Below are 26,396 nucleotides of genomic sequence, written 5' to 3'. Positions count from 1 at the left end.
TAGTAATTTTTAATGCAATCTGACAAGATAAAATCTTATAACCAAAGTTCTCTATGTTCCACTCTTTTCCTAGAAATTTTATAGTGTCACTTCTGGCTGTACATTAAATGTTCACTATATTAAATATTAAGAACTATTAAAAACAACAAGGCCATCACCATCTTCTATAATATTAAATTCCTCTTATAGGAATAAGAGACGTATTTCAAAATGTGGAAGTATCTGCTGTATAATTTTTCATTACTTTTCTGAAAATTAAAAGGAGAATAAAACTCCAAAAGAAATTCAATTTTCATGTTACCAAAAAAAGAGGTACCAAACTTTTGAAAAGAATAAGACTGGAAAGGACAAAAAAGTAGGTAAAAATGAGACCAAAAAAGAAGAAAAAATTTAAAATATCGTTATCAAAGATGATCTGATGATGGATAAACTAAGTAACAGAGAGAAAAGGAGGTATGACAGACAGGCATGGTCTGAATAATTCGAATCAATTCTCAAGGCAAACATCTTTCTTCTACAGTAAGAACAGAAAAAAAAGTTTAAAAATAAAACCCTAATGTGGTTTTAACATCTTCTTGCTCTTGCCTAAAATATACTAGTTAAGTAAACAATGAAATGCTCAAAGGCAGGCAGGAGAAAGTGGGAAAAAAGGTCTGGATATGCAAAGTACATAATGAGTTTCTGACTTTGAAAGAAGCTATAAATAATCTAAAATGCAAAAGCTAAGTACCAGGTAGATAAAAGATCCCGCTCTTACCCTGACAATGACTGAGATATAACAAAGAAATTAAAGAAAACTTGCCAAGTACTTAACCTTAAAGACAAAAGATTTCACACTCAAGAAGCTAAAAATATGGCTAAAAAGAGAACCAACTCATCATAATTTCCAAATTCAGCCTAACTAAAGCATTTCCTACTTCAAGTAACCTTTTGGAAATAATGGCATATTAAAGACTTTCCTTTTTACAGATTACCTGGTAAGTAATATCCCTAGATGGTTTACACAATTAGTGCTATTTTCCTGCCCATCTCCCTTAACTTTCCTCAAAGACAAAAAAATAACTGTGCAATAAATAAAGCAAGAGTCTGCGCACACTTGTTTGAGATGGGAAAGCATGAGATGGTGTTTATTTTTAGTAAGAGTAAGAATATTTTAAATGGCACTCACCTGTTCCAAATAGTTCTTTGTGGACCTCTAATACCACAGCTACACCAATATTATCTTTTGTCATCACTCTGTTCAGCATAGCTTCGGATCCATCTGAATTAGCCATTGCCACTTGGTTAAATTCCACTGTATGCTTTTGCACCAATGTAAATCTAAAAGGCATAATGCATTATCAATATGATATTAGGTACCTTGACTATTATGCTAAAAACATTAAATGAGGAAGCACAAGATACAGATACTATTCACTGTCTCCCTAGTCATTTTCCATCTGCAAGGGGACATGCGATCAGTTCTGGCCAGTGAGACTTAAGAGGTGTGATTAAAAACTTTCTTAGAAGTGCCACCTAGCAAGATTGCACATGTAACCCTTTGCCCTTTTATAGCTTTATCCCTGTGTTAAGAAGCAGGAGGGCAAAAGCCAAACCACTATGGACTGAGAAGCTGCTGAACCATTTCTGGACTGCCATATCTGGACTTGTGTGAGAAAACTGCCCTTCTCCCATTTCTTTAAGTTACTGTTAGAACTTTCTGGTATGTAAAGGTGAACGCAACCTTAAGTGAGTCAGCAGATTAATGACAAAGAACAGAATAAAATCCACCTACCCTGTTTGCAGTTTTATTCTTACTGCATCAAGAGATTTGTCACACCCTTACTTCAACTAAGGAGAAGGCAATTTTTTCACCTGGCCTTTACTAAAAAGCTGGCGTTACATATATGTAAGCTTCAGGGGAACAGCTTCTATCAGGTGAAAAATGGCTTTCCATGTGACTATAGTTTCTGCATGTATTTTGTTTCTTTACTTCCAAAGTAAGTATTGTAGATTTACAGGATTTAACAGAGTTGAGTCTAGCACTGACACACTCATACTGATGACATTCATATGAAGTCATACTGCTTTGGGTCAAGCCATTTAACCTCCTTCAGCCTAGTTTTATTAGGTCTGTTAAATATTTATAAATGCCCAAAACTAAATATACTACTTTTCACTAAGTATTACGTGGAGAGAAGACACCTTTGTTCTTTTAACAGGCCTCCATCCCATCTTCCTCCTAGCTTTGAAACAGAAGCACGCTCTCATATCTTTATAAATATGGACTAAAATCTTACTATGCTGCAGGACACTGTGCTAGATGAAACCATACTTCTCTCCCTGCCCCAATTCTGAAGTTCTCATGCACTGAGAATCAAAGGTAGGTCAAATGCGTATTTCTAACCCAGAGTGATAAAAAGCAGTTTTCACCCTCTACTTTAAGGAGGTGACATTTAAACTGTAACACGAAGGATACAGAGTTACCAAGGTGAAGAGTGGGATTAAGAGCATTCCAGATAAATGAAGAAGTAAAGATCCTGAGGCAGCAAAGACCGTTGCAGGTTTATGGGATAGAAAAGAATGGAAGGGTATGAAAGGGTATGAAATGATGTCAGAGACGAAAGGGAACAACGGAAGGTTCTACGCAAGGACATAATATTACTTTATATGTTTTAGGATCATTCCGGCTGCTTTGTGGAGAATGGACTACAGGAGCTGAAGTGTGAACTGTGAGACCAAACAAGTTTTTGAGTTTGTATGAATGACAGATGGTGGTGGCTTGGACTAAGGCAAGAGAAATAAAGAGAAGGAAATATGTTCTATAGGTAGACTTGACCATCCTCCATATCAGACTTTTCCAAACAGCTAAGCAGTAGACATCTTTTTCAAGCAATTTCTGGTTAAGATTCCCATACATAAAACAAATTAAAGTAGTATTATGTTTGAATAAATCAGTCACTGAAAACAATGAATCTGTCCTGATGAATATAAAAATTTTAAATCAGAGGGTATAGATGATTATAGCCAGTTTATTTCTGTATTTTTGTTTTGGTTACAGAGTATTAATAAAAATCCTGATTCACAGTGACACACAAATACAACTTGTAAATAACTGACTTTGAACTCAGAAAACCTAAGCAAGCAGGCAAAAACTTGATTTAGAAGTCTGCACAAAAACAAGTCAACTAAACAGCACCACCGAAACGTTATTAATTTCCAAAGTGTTAAAATTTGGTATTTGAAACATTTGTGTGAATACGTTATTTTAAAATTACAGTTTAATTATTTGTATTTACTTTTTTGAAATATCTTCTAAATATTTACAGAACTGTTAAGGCTTATTTACAGGAACCTTGTAGGAAAGTGTAAAATCCTGCTTAACAGAAATATTTTTAGTATTGGAATATTTTACTTCCACCAAAGTCAGGCCGTTGTGAAGGAGGGGGAGCATCTGGTAATTAGAAATGTCTTAACTAAAATTTGTTTCCCTGTACCTTTCTTCCATTAAACCTAGATCGAGATATTTCCTTTAGAAGAGTATAGAATAAAACCTAGTATCTCTTCTACTTGACACTACTTTAAATATCACCCCATCACATCTTTACTAAGAAATGGCCAATTCTTTATATGAAATATGGTGTGAGACAGTTGTTATCTGAACAACTCAAGTTTACCCAAAGATACAATACTTAGAATTGGGCATAACTGAACTAGTGCCTTCTTCATTTTAGACATATTTTTGTTAATAAAGACTGAAAACTGCACTTTGGGGAAAGCCATATTAATTATAAGCCAAATAAAAAGTAAGATATAACTACGATTTCCTGGGCATTTTCACTCTTAAACCAGTCCTGCATTTCATAGATGCTTAAAAACTAGTGGAAAAAAATGACCATACAATAAACATATTGTACAGCTTTGGGAACAAGGAAAAATATAAAGAAAACTTAAAGTTACCTGCAACCAAATATCCCCACTAAATCCATATTTCCCCCAGACTTTCCCCATGCATTTGCATACAAATATTTCTATACAATCATAATACTCTATAATTTTATATTTTGGTTTAATAAAACATTCTATCAGGGATGAGGACTTATAAAATTATTCAAAATCATTATTTATGATTGTATTATAGCCTACTATACAGATTCACCATAATTTAACTTTCTGTGGTAGACATTTAAATTACTTCTGATTTGAGCTACCGTAACTAATGCCATTATGAACATTTTTACATATATTTTTCTGTACTCTCAATTTTATCCCTCCCTCTTTCACTTCCTTTAATAATCTAAGTGCAGCATACTTTATTTCTGTTGAGTATCATTTCATGAATTTCTGTTCATTAGTCCACCCACTCATATATTACAGGCACTTTATTTTTTTTAATTTTTATTTTAATTCCAGTTAGTTAATATACAATGTTGTATTAGTTTCAGGTGTATGATGTAGTGATTCAACAATTCTACACATTACTCAGTGCTCATCAAGGTAAGTGTATTTGTAATCTCCTTCAGCCTATTTTTACCCCTCCCCCACGCACCTCCCCTTTGGTAACCACCAGTTTCTTCTCTATAGTTAAGAGTCTGTTCCTTGGTTTGTCTCTTTCTTTTCCTTTGCTCATTTGTTTTGTTTCTTAAATTCCAAATATGAGTGAAATCATATGGTATTTGTCTTTCTCTGACTTATTTCACTTAGCATTATACTCTCTAGCTCCATCCACGTCATTGCAAATGGCAAGATTTCGTTCTTTTTCATGCCTATAATATTCCATTACACACATTTACACCCCCCTTTATCTTTATCCATTCCTTCAATCAATGGACACTTGGGCTGCTTCCCTATCTTGGCTATTGTAAAAAATGCTTCTATAAACATAAGGGTGCATACATCCCTTTGAATTAGTGTTTTAAATGTATTCTTTGGGTAAATATACAGTAGTGCAATAGTGGAATCATAGGATAGTTCTATTTTTAACTTTTTGAGGAACCTCCATATTGTTTTCCAGAGTGGATGGACCAGTTTGCATTCCCACCAACAGTGTACAAAGGTTCCTTTTTCTCCACATCCTCGCCAACACCTGTTGTTTCTTGTGTCGTTGGTTTTAGCCATTCTGACAGGTGTGAAGTGATATCTCATTGTAGTTTTAACTTGTATTTCCCTGATAAGTGACAATGAGCATCTTTTCATGTGCCCATTGGCCATCTGTATGTCTTCTTTGAGAAATGTCTGTTTATGTCTTCTATCCGTTTTTTAATTGGATTATTTGTTTTTTGGGTGTGGAGTTGTGTAAGTTCTTTATATATTTTATTGGATAACCCTAACCCTTTATTGGATATGTCATTTGCAAATACCCTTCCTCATTCTGTAGTTTGCCTTTTAGTTCTGTTGATTATTTCCTTCGCTGTGCAAAAGCTTTTTATTTTGATATAGTCCCAATAATTTATTTTTCCTTTTGTTTCCCTTGACTCAGGAGACCTATCTAGAAAAAAGCTGCTGCTAATGTCAGAGAAGTTACTGATTAAGGACACTTTGAAATCTCATTCTTTTTTCCTAAAATATTAAATATCCCTGCCAGCTTCTGGTTTTCATAAATCTTACGTGTATATATTGGTCTTCTCTGAAATAATCAAAATTCTCAACAGGACAGAACCAATAATAAAAATAATATATGCTGCCCATTACTGACGATCTACTTTGTATCAAGACTTGCTGATAGGTACTTCATACATACTAGTCCTAAAATTTGCAAAACCTCTGCAAAGGGGTGAATATGGAACACACTCCCAGATTCCTCATCAACCCTTCAGGAACTGCTCCAGCTGCACAGAGCTACATCACCCAAGGTTAAGTACTTCTAGGAGCGGCCTACATCCAGTTATATAGATCAAAAGCAAAACATAAAAGTTTACGGATTTGGTCCCTCCTGGGTTAACTCTTCACAGGCCATTTCAGCTCCAAAGCTACAGGTAGGGTCAGCTGAGGCTGTCAGGCCTGCAACACAACTCTGTTCTCTATGCCAAATTCTATTTCTTCACTGTTGCCTTCCATAGGGGAACACCAAACTACCTTATCTTTTTGAAAAGTGAAGTGGCTTGTTCATCTTCAATATCCTAGGAATTTCTCCTACACTGCAACATTCATAACAGATTATCCATGCCAGTACTGCAGTCATACTTCCACAAGATCTTTTAGTACCATGGGTTATAATTATCTTGATTTGGAAACCTAACTAGTTCAGGCAGTTTAGTGTCTCTCTTGCCTTACCAATCTCCTCTTCACCTCGTCTTAGTCTTTCCACTTTGAAGATAATTCTCAACAGAGATCATGAAAGCAAAACAGAAGCTGTATAGCTGTTTTATACCTTGATCTTCAATTAGTGATTACACAATCCACAATGGGTATATCCCTTAAGTGCATGGTATTTAAAATATCCTTCTTAGCATTTTCACCAAGCCTCTGCTTTTTCTTAGTCTTCTTGGCAAAGATCACAGGTTCAGTCAACTTCTTTTTAAAACACATGCTTGGCTATTGACTTTTCTTCATTTAAAAATGAATCCTAAACAATTATTCAGTTTATTAATTCTTCCACCTACCCCTTCAACTTTCTTCAACGTATCAGTATAATTAATGATTGTATTGCCTCACTTTTGACTTCCCAATCTTCTTGAAGTATCAACTTTTTTAGTATCTGTGGTTTCAAAAAGTTCAGAAAAATAAACGCAATTTTCCTAAACAGAGTACATACATCCTTATAACAAACACTCCCTTCCTTGGTCCTTACAAATACTAAAGAGGACAGGGTTACACTCTCGAATTTTATCATTTCAGCTTCACCAGTAGTTTGTTTGTTTGTTTTCAGATTTAGTTATTAGAGACAGAAACAAAGCACGTGCTGGGCTGGGGGTGGGGGGCAGAGGGACAGAGTGTCCCAAGCAGATTCCGAACTGAATGTGGAGCCTGATGTCGGCCAGGGCTTCATCTCACAACCCAGATACCACGACCTGAGCTGAAACCAAGAGCTGGATGCTTAACCAAATGTGCCACCCAGGCACCCCTTCACCAATAGCTGAAGAACCAAAGAGATAGTTGAGAACTAAGGAACCAAAGAAGTTCCTTCTTTACCGTGAGAGCAAGAGCAAGAGCAAGATATACTTCTTGCACGGTAAGAATTTTTCGGGTATTCTGCCTTAAGACAATTTCCAGCACGAGAGCAGACAGCTGTAGTCTCCTACACCTTGTCTTATTTTTGTGTTTATTTCATACTATATTTATAATACATTTATAGTATAGTAAGAAATAATTTATCCATATTCTCTTCATACTACCTTACCAATATTATTTCTTAATTTCCCCTCCTACACATAACCAAACGCACTCTACTCTGCTTTGACTTTCTGTCTCACAGATTTACCTATGGGTGACATTTTGACATAGAGAGATGTCTTCCTCATTCCTTCTATTAGATGTTTGTTTTGAAAAAAAACATACTGGTTTATAGTTACTTTCCATTCACTAATTCAAACCTTCAAGCCTTGGTTAATAATGTAAAATCTTCTAACTTGTCTCTATTTCAATTCATTTTATTACTCCTATTCTATACCGAGTACACAGATGCTATAAGCATTAATCCTCATGCTATTTTTTTTTATTTTAGTCTAAGAATTCTTCTTTTTACTTTTCTGAAGTCTTATTTTACAGAAAGTCATATGGGCATAGAGAGATCATATATAATAAAGATTGCTGTAATCAAAAAACAAAGACCCCAACTGTCTTACATAATTTGAGGAAGAGTATTAGGTTGAATATCTCAAATACAGGAAGAACATGTCCAAAACAGCCTTCAAGCAGTACAATGAGATAACTCAATTTCTTACTAGCTTGTGATCTAGAAGTAATTTTATGGGCTGTGATGTGATTAAATCAATGGTAGAGAGAGGACAGTGAGTGCCAACTATAAGCAAGCAAAACAATATATAAGACTTGAATAATATCCCCTCCCTGAATTCATTTACAAGCCAAAAGGAACAAAAGGTACATAGTCAAGAAAAGAGTAAAACCACACAAAAGTAAACTATGACCCTTTCTGGATCATATTCCAGCACTCTTAAACCTAAACCAAACAGAAGTTTTTACTGTATATTTAGGATAAGATGCTGTAAAATGTGTTCTTGGATCTCTTTAAATAATTATGGGAGTGCCAGAAAAGAACCTGCTAAAAAAGGTGAGCTTAGAGACTGGGATGAATAGGGAAGAAAAGTAGATATGCAATATCCTACCTATCTTTGCACAACTCTTTGAACCACTAAAACCACTTTTATATTCTTGATCATTTTAGCCCCAGAAGAAACCTCTCAAATTAGGTGAAAGTTATTACTAACTATATTTTGCCATTTGTGGCACAAAGCAGTAATTTTATGTTCCAGATTAAATTTATGGGAGAGTGAACAATAGAAACTAGAAATCACTATCTGTTTTTTAAAAATCACAAAGGCAAATTCTAAATGCAACCACCACCGAAGACACAGGAAATCAGTATCTGAGAAACCAATGAGAAGGAATTATCACATTAGGTCATTTTGGAATGATCTTATAACCTCCGGCTCCCCTCTTCTCAAGCACAAAACTACTATAATAACAGGAAGGAAAAGCAAAGACTTGGCCTTACCTGGTAAATCTGAGACTGGAAGCAGGTTAGAAAGCAGAGACAATACAGCAAAGACCAAGCACCATGACAACCCAGTTCTAAGTTCCACTGGAAGAGACTGCTTCTCCACAGTGTATTGGTCACCTATTCTAACACTGTTGTTCTCATCTTTCCTTTTCTCACTGATGTGAAAAAAAGCATGATCAGATCAGAACTACTAAGTTCAGGAACAGTAAGTAAGTCTAGATTCTAGGTCTTGTTTCATCTCCATTTTTCTCCATTTTCAATTTCTTCAAATCGTGTATCTGGATTCAAGCCCACTTCTACTAACTGATAAGTCTATAGGACAAAATATGGCAAAAGAAAATTTGAGTCTAAAAAAACTTTTCTATAGTAAGTCTTTCCATACACATACACACAACAAAAACACATACATACACGTATTTTATAAAATATTTTGTACTGAAGATAATAATAGTTACTGAGATAAAGGACAAAGCAAAAGATGACTTCTAGCATTTTATTAATCAAAACTTCTATCTGGTATCTCCATGCATCTAACTACCCAAAAAATGTTCGTAATGATGACTGAAAGGTCCTGCCAAATCTTGAAGTGCCTTCTGAAGCCCCAAAGATTAAATTACAATGAATATGATGCAAAGACTATTTTATTGTATTCCGGTTCTCTGAAAGTTGGTAATCTGTGTCCTAGTCTTTACTAAGCAACATCCTATCCTTTCATTACAATGGATAAGAAATTTTTATTACAGTATTTTGCTAAAAACAGTAAATATTTTAGTTTCTATTTACTGTTACCTACTCTGTATCACCATTTTCCATGAAGGGAAAAACTGTTACCAATGAAGATTAGGAATTATGAGATACTCTGGTTTTAGAAGAATGAGACTCTGAGAATGAGACTTGAAGTACTCTTCCTACAGCTATCTTTTGACTTTGTCAGGTTTGTTAACTACATATAGAAATTATCTTAGATCGTAATATACAAATAAATATCCATGAAGAAATAAGCCCAGAAAGGGTAAGTGACTCATTCAAGATTATATAGCTGCATAAGTAGGAGAACCACCTGGCTTCACAATTCTTTTCTTTGCTCTGTGTTCTCTCTCAAACCTGAAGAAAGAATAAAGGCATAGTAGTATACTTTGTGTTAAATTTCAAAGAGTTTGGCACTGGATCGTTAGCTCATACGACACTGGCCAGTATTTGATACTGCTCACAAAAGAATATAATAAGGTATTATACTCAAAGTATTCATCTGTTACTGGATCCATGTTACTACTCAGACACAAAGAGCTGACGTATGAAAGAAAACAAAATGATGCACCTAAGTATTTCCTATGTGTTCACCTCTTAACTAATTCACAGCATTTTTAGTAATTCAAGCATCGATTTTCAAATACATCATTGTTTAAAGTTTCCTAGGTAATAGCTATAATTGTTAGTTCAAAATCTTAACTACCTCTAGTAAATTATCAAGGCATTTTAGATTTTCCTCTCAAACTGTGATGGGAATGATAAAAATTACATTATCCTCCTTTGGGAAGAAAACAATGGCAAATGGAAAAAGAACCTGGTATCTTATCTCAGTATTACCAGTACTCTTTTTTCAATTATGGTATTTCAAGGAAATGTGTATACGAATATAGGTAACAAACATCAAATTCAGGGCAACTTTTCCAAATGAGGTAAACTTTTAAGAGGTACGAGTAATACCAGAAGCTCAGTAAGAAACCTAAAAATTCAGTTTAGCACCATGGTTAAAGGCACTATGAAGCCACACAACTCTCTGTACATTGGTCTCCTTATGTATAAAAATGAGAATATAGCTCTACCCCTAGCTCTGAGAACTGCTTTAAAAATTCAATAAGAGAATCTATAAAAGGCCTAACAGTATATGAAAGTAATATCTATTGATATTCTGATATTCGTAAAAAAAAAAAAATCGCCAACCAACCAGAAGAATTTAGTATATTCTAACCTCAAATATTGCAGGCCTATGCACTAATTATCAGCCAAAATGAGAATATCTCTTAAAATTTCACAGAATAAAATAAATAAAAATTCACAGAATCGACAGGAAAGTAGGTACAAATAAATGAGAAAAAGTAAGCCAAGTATCTTTCAAATTCACTTAATTCATTTACTTAACATAAATGCTGAATCAATAAAAACATGTAACTGGCTTTGTTACAACTGGTATTAAAAAGGGGGCAATATTGAAAAATAGTACATGCTTATCCTATAAGTAGATGATTCCCTATCTAATGTATCAAACCCAAATAATTAACCATGGGATTCAACCTCTATCAGATTTTACACATTTCAGTCTTCTACTGGAGATTCCTTTGTATTTTCCACTTTAAAACTAGCAGGCCTTTTTGAGGCAAAAAACCATGCTTCCCTCATTTCCTCAAGATGGTAACTAAATTTGCCTGTAATCATCTAGCTACTCAGCCCGCACTCAAAAGGAGACAGATTTCTGAGTGTGCTGTGGTTCTACATCCTCAAGTAGGAAATGCAGTTTCCTGAATCCAATGCACACAAGATAACAAAGGCTTCTACAAGATCATTTATGTATTTTAATAAGCAGATCTGTAACATTCTCATCTTTGACTTACTTTAATCAGCTACATCAACAGCCCCCAAAAAACAAAAACCACGTTTTCTATGTGTTTGATAATGACTGCTTTCCACTGTCCTATCTCAGTCAATCCTTTAACTCTCTACCTCCATAAGCTGTGTCTCTCTTCCATCCTTCCTCATCTATCTATGCAAATATCTATCTTATATATAACTTATTTTATTTTGATTTTATTATACGATTACCTTTTCCTACTAGACCAGAGCTCTGAGTGGGATTAGGAACTATGTCTTGTCTACCTTTATGTCTATTTTGACAAGCACAGCACCTGTCACAAAGCAAATGCTCAGTAAACATTTAGTGAATGACTGAATATATGAAATGTTAACTGAAAAGGATGAAAAAGGTTAATAAAATTAACGATTCTGAAAAAGCCAACTACCAAAACAAAAATCACAGAAGGAAACTCAGATCACTCATTTCAAATCTTAAAAGGCACTACGCTTTTTTTTTTTTTAACTAGAATATTTTACTTCATGAAAATATATTTGGAGCTATGATAATACCATATTCAAGCATATACCTCTCAAAATTTTTAGTGTAATTTGGCAATAAAGCATAAAGTATAATACACATTCTTATTTCCAATACAGGCTAAGAAATATAACATTACCAACAGTTTTAATTTTTACAACTCTTGCTTTCTAGATAGCTTTTGTCAATTTGTGTGTTAAAGAAGTATACACCATTATGCTTTGTTTCCTTAACTCACTTTTCTGTTTTGAAGAATATTGCACAACCGTCCACATGCTTTTTCTCCTGCTCAGACATGATTTTGGCACGTGACTTTGGAGAAAAAAATCCATCATACCCACGCTCCTTCAATGCTGGCAGAAAGAGAGTGAAGTATTGCTCCGTTTCCACTTCCTGAGGTGAAAGAAAAGTTGTCATCGACATGACAGAGGAAAGCTCTGATTAAGGCATAAAAATGTTTAGCAGTATAAGTAAGATGTGACTAAGTTAAAATAATTCACATAACAAATATTATCTATCCTACCTTACCACTAGCAGCAGTCATTTGACAATGGCAGCTTTTAAACCTGCAAGAACCTGAACTGTTGCAGGATTTTCTCTTGCTTACCAGCTAGGTGGTCCCAAGTCTCTTTAGTTCCAATTTAGAGTTTATTCTACTGTACATCAATTCCTCAAAACTGGTAAAATTGGACATATTATAGATTAACAGTAAGGAATAGTAAGTTTTACTTAGAGGGGTAATTTTTAAAATTATTTATCTTTCTCAACGGCAATGGGATTGTGAGAAGTTTAAGATCTATCACCAAAAATTCTAATTTAAGGTATTTTTGGATACCTGAACACCAATCATCCAATGGTCTCTGTTGAATCCAGTATTTTTAAGTTAGGCTATTTTATTCTTTGACCCATAAAATATTTTTAACAAATCTTTCCAAATGAAATAACCAAATGTGAAGATAATGATTTGTGTACGATGATGCTCATAAGATGATTTTATAACAGTGAAGACTAATAAACAGCCTAAATGTTCAACAGTAAAGAAAATGCTAAATCAATAAATATATATTCATATAATGAACTGGCTTTGAAGAATTTTAGTAATATGGAAAATGCATGAAGTACCATGAAGTACAATAGTGTGATCTCAACTTTATTTTGAAAATATATCTGTAAATAAATAGGAAAATGAATTTAAAAAATGTGTACAATACTTCAGAAGTTTTAACACAAAAACTATTTTTGGATTATGAGATTAGGGTTTGCCCCCATCATTCTTTATATTTTTTCAAAATATTTAATTTCTCTAGAATGAACATTTTATACTATAGTATTACCTTTACAATAAAAAATACTTTTAAATTATGTATTTATCCTTCAAACTATATACTTAGAAGAATGCAAGGCTATCATTACTACAAATACTAAATAAAAAAGAGGACAACTAAGTAACTACAACAAGGGTAACTTTGTTTGCCTCCTTCTTCACCCCCCAATTCTATGTCAGTTCTCAGTATTTAGAAGAAAATTTAATTTTTGAAGATTTTTATTATTTCCCAGAAGTCATATGAACCACAGACAACATAAATTATCAAGCTACTCTAGTACCAAAAATTATTGAAAAAGTAATTTCTTCTCAGGCTATGCTAAAAAGCACCTATGAAATTATAACACTTAAAATTTTAAAATACCTTCATAAACATGTAATATGCTTTGAAAGTTGCTAAGAAAAAAGTTTATTAAATACTACCTAGAAACCTTGGCCATTTAATAGTTGAGTGTTGAAGAGCTAAAACACATATTTCAACAGAAAGGTGTTTCTTCAATTAAATTATAATAAAGTGTTATAAAATAGAAGAGTTTAAATTTCAGAGATGGCTTTTAAAACGCAAAATTGCATGTTTATAGCACAATATTTTTAAATGTTTACAATGTTTATCATTAAGGAACTAGTGGACAAATACTATTTTTTTTAAAGATAACATAATAAGCTAAATTCACATTCTTAAAAGATACAACCTTCTGCAGTTTTCTCTTTAACAATACCAGTGATCTGCTCATAAGATGAACCATTCACATGAATAATGGATGAGATTACTTTCATTTAATAGTAAATGAGTATAGGTGGATGGCTGTACTTAGCAGAACAGTTCCACTGTGGAAACGTCTTACCTGCTTATTAAAAATCCCTTTCTAAGAACAGGGAAAACAATTCCTTTTGAGTTGTTTTGATCACAGACTCTCTCCCGGAAATAAGATCTATTAAGTTCACCTTTAAAGTTTCAGACAATTTCCTTTTTTAAGTTTTAAGATTTTAAGTTATCTCTAACACCCAATGTGGAACTCAAACTCACAACCCTGAAATCAAGAATTGCCTGCTCTACCAACTGAGCCAGTCAGGTGCCCTCAGACAATTAATTTCTATAGTGTTACCTGAAGACTAATGATATCTGCATCACAGTTAACAATTTCTTCCATAATTCCCTTTTTCCTGTATTCCCAGTTTAATGCCCAGGATGGGCAATAGCCGTATAGCTGCCGGGTGGCGTATTTATCACATAACACATTGTAACACATAACCGTGAATGATGCTAAGAAGTGGGAGAAAAAAACAAAAGACAAAAGGGAGAAAATTAAGCAAGTTTTTCAAAAAGAAGTATCATGTGTATACCTGCACAAGCACAGATGGCACACAAACGCATCCCAAATATCATCACTGTGAAATGCCTTCAGCAAAATTCTGTTAAACTGTATCTACTAAGACTGCATTGGAGTCCATCACATCAAAGTTCTTTCACTAGAATTAGACTTACAGTTCATATTTTAGATTTTTAGGAAATTTATTTTAATAAAAATTCAAATTCGAAGTCAGAATGTTAATTTTTTTTGCACAAAATTTTTTGAGCAAAGCTCTATATAAGTGGAACAAAAGTGAATTTTAGTTTTGTTCATTAGAAGACTCTATCTTCATTAATTTTTATTAACAAAATATCCATTATTTAATACTTCTGGGAGCCTCTTACTGCTCTTATTGCCAGAAGGATATGGACTAACAAAGTTTAGTTATAACAGAATCCTTTTTGCCAAATCATATATTCATTTCTGAAACTGAATTCTCATTTTAAAATGCCCTTGAACTATAAAAGGACTGTAAACAAACAGGAAAACAAAGTTTATAGCCTTGCTACCCAAAAATGTGCTCTGAAGACCAAGAGCATCAGTTATCACCTAGGAACTCAAAAATGCAGACTCTGTGGTACCCAAAGACCTACCAAGTCAGAACCTGCAAGCTGACAAAATCCCTAGGTGATTCACATGGACATTAGTGTGAAAAGCCCTGATTTTTATCAGTAATTCTCTCTCCAGGGTACCCATTAGAATCACTTTATACGGTGTTCTTTAAAAGTGCTCATACCCAGAGCCCTGCTCAAGGCTGAATAAGTTATTTAGGGTCTAGATATTCATATTTTTAAAAGCATCCCTGATGATTATAATGGGCAGGGATGGTTGTGAATCACATACTTAAAAAAAAGGTGAGGACTCCAAATAACTAGGTAATAATACTTGATTGAAGTTAGTTAGGATTCAAATAATGGGGAAAGTATTAAGAGAAACTCAGTTCAATGGTCCCCTGGGGATCAAACTGGAGGCCATTTAGTACATTAGCTTTTTCACTATCTGGTACCGATTCTTACAAAACTATCATTATAGTTTTGTAGCTATAAATCATAAGTTATTATAGACATCTCCCTACTCATAGAAGTAAAAGCAGTCAGATTCTACTTAGGAAAGTACAACACATCCCGAGAAAAATCCATACTCATTTTTCAATAAGGAAAACCCAAGAACACATTACTTTGAGAATTCAACAACTGATGAAATCATGTTTCTGTAGTTCTTTTTCTTAATGAAAATGTACGTGTGCAGTATAAGGAAAGTTTTTCTTCAAGATTATGTTCACTAGTGCTCAAGAAAGGATTACTTTGAAGAACCAGAAAATGGCATTTTTAAAATCAGAAAAGGAACAATTAATTATGCATTAGGGAAGGCTAAACAAAATAAATCCACCAAAGATAAGACTTGCAGAAAACCTTAGGTATTCCTTTTACTCAGACCATCAATGTGCATTCTGTTAATGGAAGTGTTGCTCATGATGGAACACTGACACGGTACCTCCTAGAACAGGCTGATCCTGTGACTCTAAGAGTGTGGTAGTTTAAAATTACTGCCTCTGGAAGACACAAAAATGTACTGTATATGCAGTTATTTCTCAGTGTTATTAAAATGCAACAGAACCATGAAGATGTTATACTTCCTACCATTTCCCAATTTCAAAGCAAGTAATTTTTTCTGAATCCTCTTTAAAAAAGTACACAAACAGAAGGACTTAAAAAATACATAAGAAGTTCTGTAATTTACCCTTTAAAAATTACTAATGTGTCAGTGACAGAGCCAACCTTGGTATTAAAACAATAAAATTTTCATTTGTTAATTTTAAAATGAAATTAGATATAATGAAAACTTACTCTTGTGATTAAAAAGAAGGCATTTAGAGAAATACTAATTCATAATTTTAAGTAGAATTCCCAATCATAAAATGTCTAACAAGTAGTAAGAAGCACCATAAATGATGTCAAATCATTATTGGTCTCCACAAGAGATAAAGGTTTATATTTTCTACATTACCGAAGTTCTCCAAATGCTGAGCTATATCCTTAAATTACCCACTCAAGCTCTACCATTTCTACACCATTGGCCTTGTAATCATATTTTGTTTCCAACATAGCAAATACAGATTCAGTCTAAATTATTCTTTCACTCTACCCACTGAAGAAAGATAAAGTACCCAAGTAGTTTAAAATTTTCAGAAGAAAACTCATTATTTTTCATTTTTTCTTTTTAAGTCACCCAATACCCTGTGTGAAGAGGCCATTTGGAAGGCCTTATTTATATTCTTATTTGGAAGGCTTTATTTATTACAAGGAATAATTGTAAAACCAAGAGCTACATCACTGTGAAAGGTAGAGGAGATTCCTACACGTGGCCTTAATGTGGGTTTTAACTTTCAAATCTGTCAGTTTTTGAAGCTCATTTACCTTGTGGGCATAAAATGAAGGCTTGTAATACTTAAATCACAAAGCCCAAATGGCATTTCAACTATTTCTGAAAAAATCAAAGAAAAATAAGAGAAACTATTTACCTGATGGCAGAATTTGGTCTCGTTCTTTTAATGTAATCCATGGCCTCGGAGGAAGCTGCTCTGGATGAACTGGGGGGAGGAAAAATCTTTTATAAATGTAAGTTAATTTCAAGTGCTTCTAAATTCAGTATCATTTACTTTATAATGTCAAATCAACTTCCGTTTTCTCTTCAGCTATAATGGCCCACAACAGACTTAAAAATCTAATACTGAAATATAAGGAAGATTTAGAAGCCAAAGGGAGTTTAAGCAGACCTACGCAGAAAACACATAATGAACATATGAAAAATTAGGAAACTCATTATTGGCATTTCCACTCACACAGTACTTACGAGAAGTACCTATTTATTTATTTAAAGATTTTATTTATTTATTTGACAGAGAGAGAGACAGCCAGTGAGAGAAGGAACACAAGCAGGGGTAGTGGGAGAGGAAGAAGCAGTCTCCCAGTGGAGCATGGAGCCCAATGCTGGGGCTCTATCCCGGGACTCCAGGATCACACGGTGAGTCAAAGGCAGACACTTAACAACTGAGCCACCCAGGCGCCCCAAGAAGTACCTATTTAAAACCTTAAGTAAGATCAGGGTGCCTGGGTAGCTCAGTCGGTTAAGCATCCAGCTCCTGATTTCAGCTCAGGTCATGCTCCCATGGTCTTGGGATGAGCCCATCTACTCTCAGCAGGGAGTCGCTTGGGATTCTCTCCCTTGCCCTCTCCCCCTCCCCCTGCTCACCCACACTCTCTAAAATAAAAATCTTAAACACACACACACACAACCTTACATAAGCTCTTATGTCTTAATTACAAATGTAAATAGTGTAAATTTTCCTGCTGGGAAATCAAAGCTATGTGAAGTTCCAAAATACTAACAAACTGAAATACTCTAATATCTTTAAAATAGAAAAAAACACAGGTGAATGCATAATAAAAGCTAATGAATTTTATAATGGGGCTTTCATTTCCTAATTTTTTTTATAACATTCATATAAAACAAGAGATTAGAACTACATTATACAGAAAAAAGGAAGGCACTGGTTAAACATTAATTATTCAGATATGGTTATCAATACCATGGAAGTAAAAGCTACCCGACTACCAGATGAGAGAAAATTCACTAAGTTAAGATTTAACTATGTTTTCACTTTTTCCTTTTAAAAAAGTTGACAATTACAGGACAATTAGATTGAAGTTTGCATATTTTCCCAGGGAATGTAGTGGCTGAGAAATGTACTCACTTAAAACAAAACACTCTTATCTTCACCCAGCCACAGAAATTTAAGATCTTTAGAAATTTACAATCTAAGAAATTTACCAGAGTATTTAAGGTCTTTAAAAGTTTCCCTTGGGGCGCCTGGGTGGCACAGCGGTTAAGCGTCTGCCTTCTGCTCACGGCGTACTCCCGGCGTTATGGGATCGAGCCCCACATCAGGCTCCTCTGCTATGAGCCTGCTTCTTCCTCTCCCACTCCCCCTGCTTGTGTTCCCTCTCTCGCTGGCTGTCTCTATCTCTGTCGAATACATAAATAAAATCTTAAAAAAAAAAGTTTCCCTTTACTAACCGTTTTGGTTTTCCAAAAGCCTATCCAAAGGATGTATGTTTTAGCATCCATACTTTTCACAACATGGAATGATTATTTTTGCATAGTCCGTATCTTGCCAGGAAAGGAATGAAGGTTATCGTAAGATGACAAACAAACCATCCACCTGAATCAACATATTGAATCCTGGAAAAAATCATGCCTGCCAGGAATGCCATGCCACAATCATGAAAACTATCTAAAGAATGGAAAGCCCAATATACAAATACAATGAAGTGTAAACAAGGAACTTTCTAGCTGTTGGGTTCCCTACCAGCAAATGGTTAAAAATTCAAAAATCAAAAAATCCTCAAAATAAAACAAGTACGGTGATGCTGACGGTCTGGTGCCTCCCAAAACTTTACTAATATATTTAAATTAATACATCACAACATATCAGTATAAGTAAAGTGCAAAATATTCATCAACAATATCCAAAGAGCCAAAAACCTATGAAAAACCACTGTATCTCACCAGTAACCAGGAAATATAAAAAGATGAGAGAGCATGTTTTTATTCAAGATGTCCCCAAAATTTTAATATATCTAGAACTGATGATGGTGATAAGATAGGAATACTTGCATATATAGCTGGTAAGAATATAAACTGGGAGCTTTCTGGGAGGATAAGCTGGATCATCTTTTAAAATTTAAACATCCATGACCCTGTGACTCAGCAATTCTATTTCCTGGGATCAGCCCTATCTGCATAAAGAAGCATTCAAATAGTTATTCATTACCATATTGTTTATAATAGCAAAAACAAGGGTAAATTGCTAATAACCATTTTACAGAAATCTATGCTATAGTTTAAGGAAAAAAAAGATAGATACATGTGTGCTAAAGCTATACAAAAGCTATACAAGCTTGGAAAACTATACAAAAAATACTGAGTAAAAACAACTAGAAAATATATAATGATGAGGCACCTGAGTGGCTCAGTCAGTTAAGCAGATGACTCTTAATTTCAGCTCAGGGTCCTGGGATTAAGCCCCCATTGGGCTCTGCACTCAGCGTGGAGTCTGCCTGAGGCTCTCCCTCTCCCTCTGCCCCTCCCCCTGCTTATGCATGCACTCTTTCTCAAATAAATAAATCTTTAAATATACATATATACAATGATAAAACAGAACATGTTTTATTAGAAAACATTTTAAAAACACACATGAATCATAACACTTCTAGTGGTATAATTCTTATATATAAATGTCTATAAAAATATCTACAAGAACACACACCCAACTTACAAGTGTGTTTACTTACCATGGAGGGGACATGGAATTAAAGGTAGTGGTCAAAGAAAATTTTAGTCTTTATAGGAATTTTTACAAGGAGAATAATATATTCATGTGTGACATACACTTAATGTTTTTAAGATGAAACTGCAATGTCAGTGATATGACAAACCATCAAATAAAATAAAAGACTGTTTAACAGATATATATATAGTCCCAGACACAGTACTAGAATTTGGATCAATATGGAAGTCTGTTCTCATTAATAGAAAAGAAGAGACAGCAGTTAACATAGTAATATGTCTCTCAGGATCATGCCTACAAGGTGATAAAATAGTAATCCTCCCATTTATATCTCCCATACATGCCACACCAGGTGATATATAGCCCTGCAGCCAACCCTGGAACCATGAAGAATAGACGGGGGGGGGGGGGGGGGGGGTGGTAAGGGCAGCAAGAAAATCCTGATTTCTTTCGCCAGTGAAGCCAAAAAGGAGAAGTACATCAAGTTTGAGGTGGGAAACTCACACTCCGTGGCAGTAGTAATCCAACATGCTAATGGCAATCTCTCTAACAGAGCCCGAGAGAGCCAACCCAACCTACCACTCCAGTGATCAGCAGCAGGGGCCTGGTCTGCCCACAGTAAGGGTGTCAGCTGAGCCTGGAAAAGCCAACAGAACCCATACGCTAAACCTAAACTGGGCAACTGCTTGCTAAAATTGAGATTTGGGGGCGCCTGGGTGGCACAGCAGTTAAGTATCTGTGGCACAGCAGTTAAGTGTCTGCATTTGGCTCAGGGCGTGATCCCGGCATTATGGGATCGAGCCCCACATGAGGCTCTTCCGCTATGAGCCTGCTTCTTCCTCTCCCACTCCCCTGCTTGTGTTCCCTGCTTGATGGCTGTCTCTATCTCTGTTGAATAAATAAAATCTTTAAAAAAAAAAATTGAGATTTGATTTTAAAAGGATCAAGAGTCTCCAAACATAGCATTCAAAATATCCAGGATACAACTGAAAATCACTGGTCATACCAAAGACCAGGAACTATCACAAATTAAATGAGAAAAAACTATCAACAGAGACCCACACAGACAGAATTCAGATGTTGAGATTACCTGACAGAGATTTTAGAGCAGCCATCATAAGGCTGCTTCAAGAAGTAATTACAAATTCTCTTGAAACAAAAAAAATAAAAAGCCCAAAGAAGCAGAAGTTCTACTTTTTGAAAAGATCCAAAATGAAATTACTCAACTGAAAAATACAATAATCAAAATAACAAAACTCACTGGAAGGGCACAAAAATAAAGATAACCAAAGAAAATTAGTGAATCTGAGTATTCCATTTGAACAGTTAAAAGGAACATAAACTGGAGGGGGGGGATGAACAGAGTTTGAGAGACCTGTGGAACTGTAACATACCTCTATGACTCATATAAGAATCCAGAAGGAGAGGAGAAAGAACATGGGCTTAAAAAGTATTCTAAGACATAATGATTAAATGTCTCCAATTTGGAAAATGACATAACCCTAAACATTCAAGAAGGTAAGCAAACCAAATAGAATAAACCCAAAGAAATCAACGCCAAGACACATCATAAACCGCTGAAAACTAAAGACAAAAAATAATCTCAAAAACATCAAAGAGAGAATTCTCTCAGGGGAGAGAGTTAAGATGGCGGAGGAGTGGGGGACCCCTTTTTCAGCCGGTCCCCTGAGTGGAGCTAGATAGGTACCAGACCAGCCAAACATCCACGGAATCAGCCTGAGACACAGGAAGATACATCTGGATCTCTACAAATGAACACCTCCAGCGCTGAGTATTGAGGTACTAAGCAGGAACCGTGAAACTTCGCACAGATATCGGAAGATAAACGGAAGGGGGAGGGAGCTGCCGCGTTCGGGCACTGGGAAGCGGTAGCCACCTGCACGGGGGAGCAGGCGGGCGGACTCCCGGACCGGCACCCGCGAGACAGCAGACTGAGACCGTGAGCCGGGCGCGTGCGCCACCAGGCATCCGACGGAACTCCGGAACTCTGGTGTGCTCACTGGATCCAGACTGAGACCAGGAGCTCTGGGAGTGCGCGCGCGGGGCGGCTGGCGGCTTTAGAAACACAAAGGACACAGACGCGCCGGCCCTGGAAGTGAGGGCTGGGACACCAGGTGTGGGGCGCACATCCCAGGACACTGCAGGGTCAAGCAGCACCAACAGACACAGAGTTAAAGTGGCCAGAATATTAGTGGAGAACGGTCCGCAATCCCTCTGTTCTGTGACAGAGGCTGAAATTCGGCCGCGGCTGCTCTGACTCTCAGAAGAGGCACAGCAGACCGCCAGGGAAAGCTGCCAGAGAACAAAAGCATGGAAATACCAGCTCACAGCGTGCCCATCCCCATCCCCCCTCGCAGGGGAAACGGAGACTCTACCCAAACGGGGATACCTGAGTACCAGCGCGGCAGGCCCCTCCCCCAGAAGGCAGGCTGAAAAATCAAGAAGCCCACAACCCGGGGCGCCTGGGTGGCGCGGTCATTGAGCGCCTGTCTTCGGCTTAAGGCGTGATCCCGGCGTTCCAGAAAGGAGTCCCTCAGTGGGCTTCTCCACTGGGAGCATGCTTCTTCCTCTCCCACTCCCCTGCTTGTGTTCCCTCTCTCGCTGGTTGGCTCTCTGCCACATAAATAAATAAATAAAATCTTTAAAGAAGAAGCCTACATCCCTAAGATCCCTATAAAACAAGGTGCATGGCCTGGAACACAGTCAATAATTTGGGCTCTGGACAACCCCGCAACCTCTCCTCATCAGAATGACAAGAAGGGGGCGCCTGGGTGGCACAGCGGTTAAGCGCCTGCCTTCGGCTCAGGGCGTGATCCCGACGTTACGGGATCGAGCCCCACATCAGGCTCCTCTGCTATGAGCCTGCTTCTTCCTCTCCTACTCCCCCAGCTTGTGTTCCCTCTCTCGCTAGCTGTCTCTATCTCTGTCAAATAAATAAATAAAATCTTTAAAAAAAAAAAAAAAAAAGAATGACAAGAAGGAGAAGCCCCCACCCCCAGCAAAGAAAAGACAGTGAGTCTGTGACCTCTGCCACAGAAATAATGGATATGGATGTAACCAAATTATCAGAAATGGAATTCAAAGTAACAATGGTCAAAATGATGAGTAGAATTGAAAAAAGTATTAACGAAAATGTTACTGAGAATATAGAATCCCTAAGGAAAGAAATGAGAGTGAATCTGACAGAAAGTAAAAACTNCCCAATTATCAGAAATGGAATTCAGAGCAACAATGGTCAAAATGATGAGTAGAATTGAAAAAAGTATTAACGAAAATGTTACTGAGAATATAGAATCCCTAAGGAAAGAAATGAGAGTGAATCTGACAGAAAGTAAAAACTCTGCGGGCCAAATGCAGTCAAAACTAGAGGCTCTGACGGCCAGGGTCACCGAAGCAGAGGAACGTATTAGCGAATTGGAGGATGGGTTAGTAGAAGAAAAAACGAAAATAGAAGCTGGACTTAAAAAAATCCACACCCACGAATGTAGGTTACGGGAGATTACTGAATCAGTGAAACGATCCAATGTCAGAATCATCGGCATCCCCGAGGAGATGGAGAAAAACAGAGGTCTAGAAGACATATTTGAATAAATTGTAGCTGAAAACTTCCCTAATCTAGCAAGGGAAACAAACATTCATGTCCAAGAGGCAGAGAGGACCCAAGCTCAACCAGGACAAACCTACGCCACGGCATGTCATAGTGCAATTTGCAAATATTAGATCCAAGGATACAGTATTGAAAGCAGCCAAGGCAAAGAAATTTCTCTCGTACCAAGGCAAAGGTATCAGAATTACATCAGACCTGTCTACACAGACCTGGAATGAGAGAAAGGGTTGGGGGGCCATTTTTAAAGCTCTTTCAGAGAAAAACATGCAGCCAAGGATCCTTTATCCAGCAAGGCTGTCATTCAGAATTGATGGAGAAATAAAGACGTTCCAGAATCGCCAGTCATTAACCAATTTCGTAACCACGAAACCAGCCCTACAGGAGATATTAAGGGGGGTTCTATAAAGGTAAAAAGGCCCCAAGAGTGATACAGAAAAGAAAGCCACAACCGATACAAACAAAGACTTTACTGGCAACATGGCATCATTAAAATTCTCTCTCTCAGTGCTCACTGCCAATGTGAATGGTTTAAAAGCTCCCATNATCTAAATGGCTTAAACTCTCCCATAAAACGCCACAGGGTTGCAGATTGGATAAAAAGACATGACCCATCCATTTGCTGTCTACAAGAGACTCATTTTGAACCCAAAGATGCATTCAGACTTAGAGTAAGGGGATGGAGTACCATCTTCCACGCAAATGGACCTCAAAAGAAAGCTGGAGTAGCAATTCTCATATCAGATAGACTGGATTTTAAACTAGAGGCCATAGAGAGAGATACAGAAGGGCAACTATATTATTCTTAAAGGAAGTATTCAACAAGTGGATTGACAATTATAAATATATATGCCCCCAACAGGGAGCAGCAAGATATACAAGCCAACTCTTAACCAAAATAAAGAGACATATAGATGAAAATACATTAATAGTAGGGTGACCTCAACACCCCACTATCAGAAATAGACAGAACACCCTGGCAAAAACTAAGCAAAGAATCAAAGGCTTTGAATGCCATACTCGACGAGTTGGACCTCATAGATATATATAGAACACTACACCCCAGAACCAAAGAATACTCATTCTATTCAAATGCCCATGGAACATTCTCAAGAATAGATCATGCTCTGGGACACAAAACAGGTCTCAGCCAATACCAAAAGATTGAAATTATCCCCTGCATATTCTCAGACCACAACGCTCTGAAATTGGAACTCAACCACAAGGAAAAACCTGGAAGAAACTCAAACACTTGGAGGCTAAGAACCATCCTGCTCAAGAATGACTCGATAAACCAGGAAATCAAAAAACAAATTAAACAATTTATGGAGACCAACGAGAATGAATACACAACGGTCCAAAACCTATGGGATACTGCAAAGGCAGTCCTAAGGGGGAAATACATAGCCATCCAAGCCTCACTCAAAAGAATAGAAAAATCTAAAATGCAGTTTCTATATTCTCACCTCAAGAAACTGGAACAGCAACAGAGGGACAGGCCTAACCCACTGACAAGGAAGGAGTTGACCAAGATTAGAGCAGAAATCAATGAATTAGAAACCAGAAGCACAGTAGAGCAGATCAACAGGACTAGAAGCTGGTTCTTTGAGAGAATCCATAAAATTGATAGACCACTGGCAAAACTTGTCCAAAAACAAAGAGAAAGGACTGAGATTATTAAAATTATGACTGAAAAGGGAGAGGTCACGACCAGCACCATTGAAATTGCAAGGATTATTAGAAACTTTTATCAACAGCTATATGCCAAAAAACTAAACAATCTGGAAGAGATGGAGGCCTTCCTGGAAACCTATAAACTACCAAGACTGAAACAGGAAGAAATAGATTTCTTAAATAGGCCAATTAACTATGAAGAAATTGAGTCAGTGATAAACAACCTTCCAAATAATAAAACTCCAGGCCCAGACGGTTTTCCTGGGGAATTCTACCAAACATTCAAAGAAGAAATAATACCTATTCTCCTAAAGCTATTTCAAAAAATAGAAACAGAAGGAAAGCTACCAAACTCATTCTATGAGGCTAATATTACCTTGATCCCCAAACCAGGCAAAGACCCCCTCAAAAAGGAGAATTACAGACCGATTTCTCTAATGAATATGGATGCCAAAATCCTCAACAAGATCCTTGCTAATAGAATCCAACAGTACATTAAAAGGATTATCCATCATGACCAAGTGGGATTCATACCTGGGATGCAAGCATGGTTCAACACTCGCAAATCAATCAATGTGATACATCATATCAACAAGAAAAGACTCAAGAACCATATGATCCTCTCAATTGATGCAGAAAAAGCATTTGACAAAATACAGCATCCTTTCCTGATTAAAACCCTTCAGAGTGTAGGAATAGAGGGTACATTTCTCAATCTCATAAAAGCCATCTATGAAAAGCCTACTGCAAGCATTATTCTCAATGGGGAAAAGCTGGAAGCCTTTCCCTTAAGATCAGGAACACGACAAGGATGCCCACTCTCGCCACTATTATTCAACATAGTACTAGAAGTCCTTGCAACAGCAATCAGAAGACAAAAAGGGATCAAAGGTATCCAAATCGGCAAAGAAGAAGTCAAACTGTCTCTCTTTGCAGATGACATGATACTCTATATGGAAAACCCAAAGGAATCCACTCCCAAACTATTAGAAGTTATAGAACAATTCAGTAAGGTGGCAGGATACAAAATCAATGCCCAGAAATCAGTTGCATTTCTATACACGAATAACGAGACTGAAGAAAGAGAAATTAGGGAATCCATCCCATTTACAATAACACCAAAAACCATGCGTTACCTTGGAATTAACTTAACCAGAGACGTAAAGGACCTATATGCTAGAAACTATAGATCACTTTTGAAAGATATTGAGGAAGACATAAAAAGATGGAAAAATATTCCATGCTCATGGATTGGAAGAATTAACATAGTTAAAATGTCCATACTACCCAGAGCAATCTACAC

General features: G+C 36.4%; 1 protein-coding gene across 1 annotated transcript in view; it reads right to left on the bottom strand.

Annotated features, from left to right (window-relative positions):
* Window positions 1-26,396, bottom strand: part of CNOT6L (CCR4-NOT transcription complex subunit 6 like) — a 114,108-nt gene that overhangs the window by 17,628 nt on the left and 70,084 nt on the right. The window contains exons 6-9 of the mRNA XM_011219098.3: window positions 16,966-17,034; window positions 14,199-14,356; window positions 12,007-12,161; window positions 1,169-1,320 (exon numbers count right to left, since the gene is read on the bottom strand). Of these exons, the coding sequence (XP_011217400.1) occupies window positions 1,169-1,320; window positions 12,007-12,161; window positions 14,199-14,356; window positions 16,966-17,034 (534 nt within the window). The remainder of the gene's footprint in view (window positions 1-1,168; window positions 1,321-12,006; window positions 12,162-14,198; window positions 14,357-16,965; window positions 17,035-26,396) is intronic.

The sequence above is a fragment of the Ailuropoda melanoleuca genome, chromosome 11 (assembly GCF_002007445.2).
Source record: "Ailuropoda melanoleuca isolate Jingjing chromosome 11, ASM200744v2, whole genome shotgun sequence".
Taxonomy (NCBI): domain Eukaryota; kingdom Metazoa; phylum Chordata; class Mammalia; order Carnivora; family Ursidae; genus Ailuropoda; species Ailuropoda melanoleuca.
The sequence above is the reverse complement of the archived record's forward strand: the minus strand, read 5'-3'. Positions and strand labels throughout refer to the sequence as shown.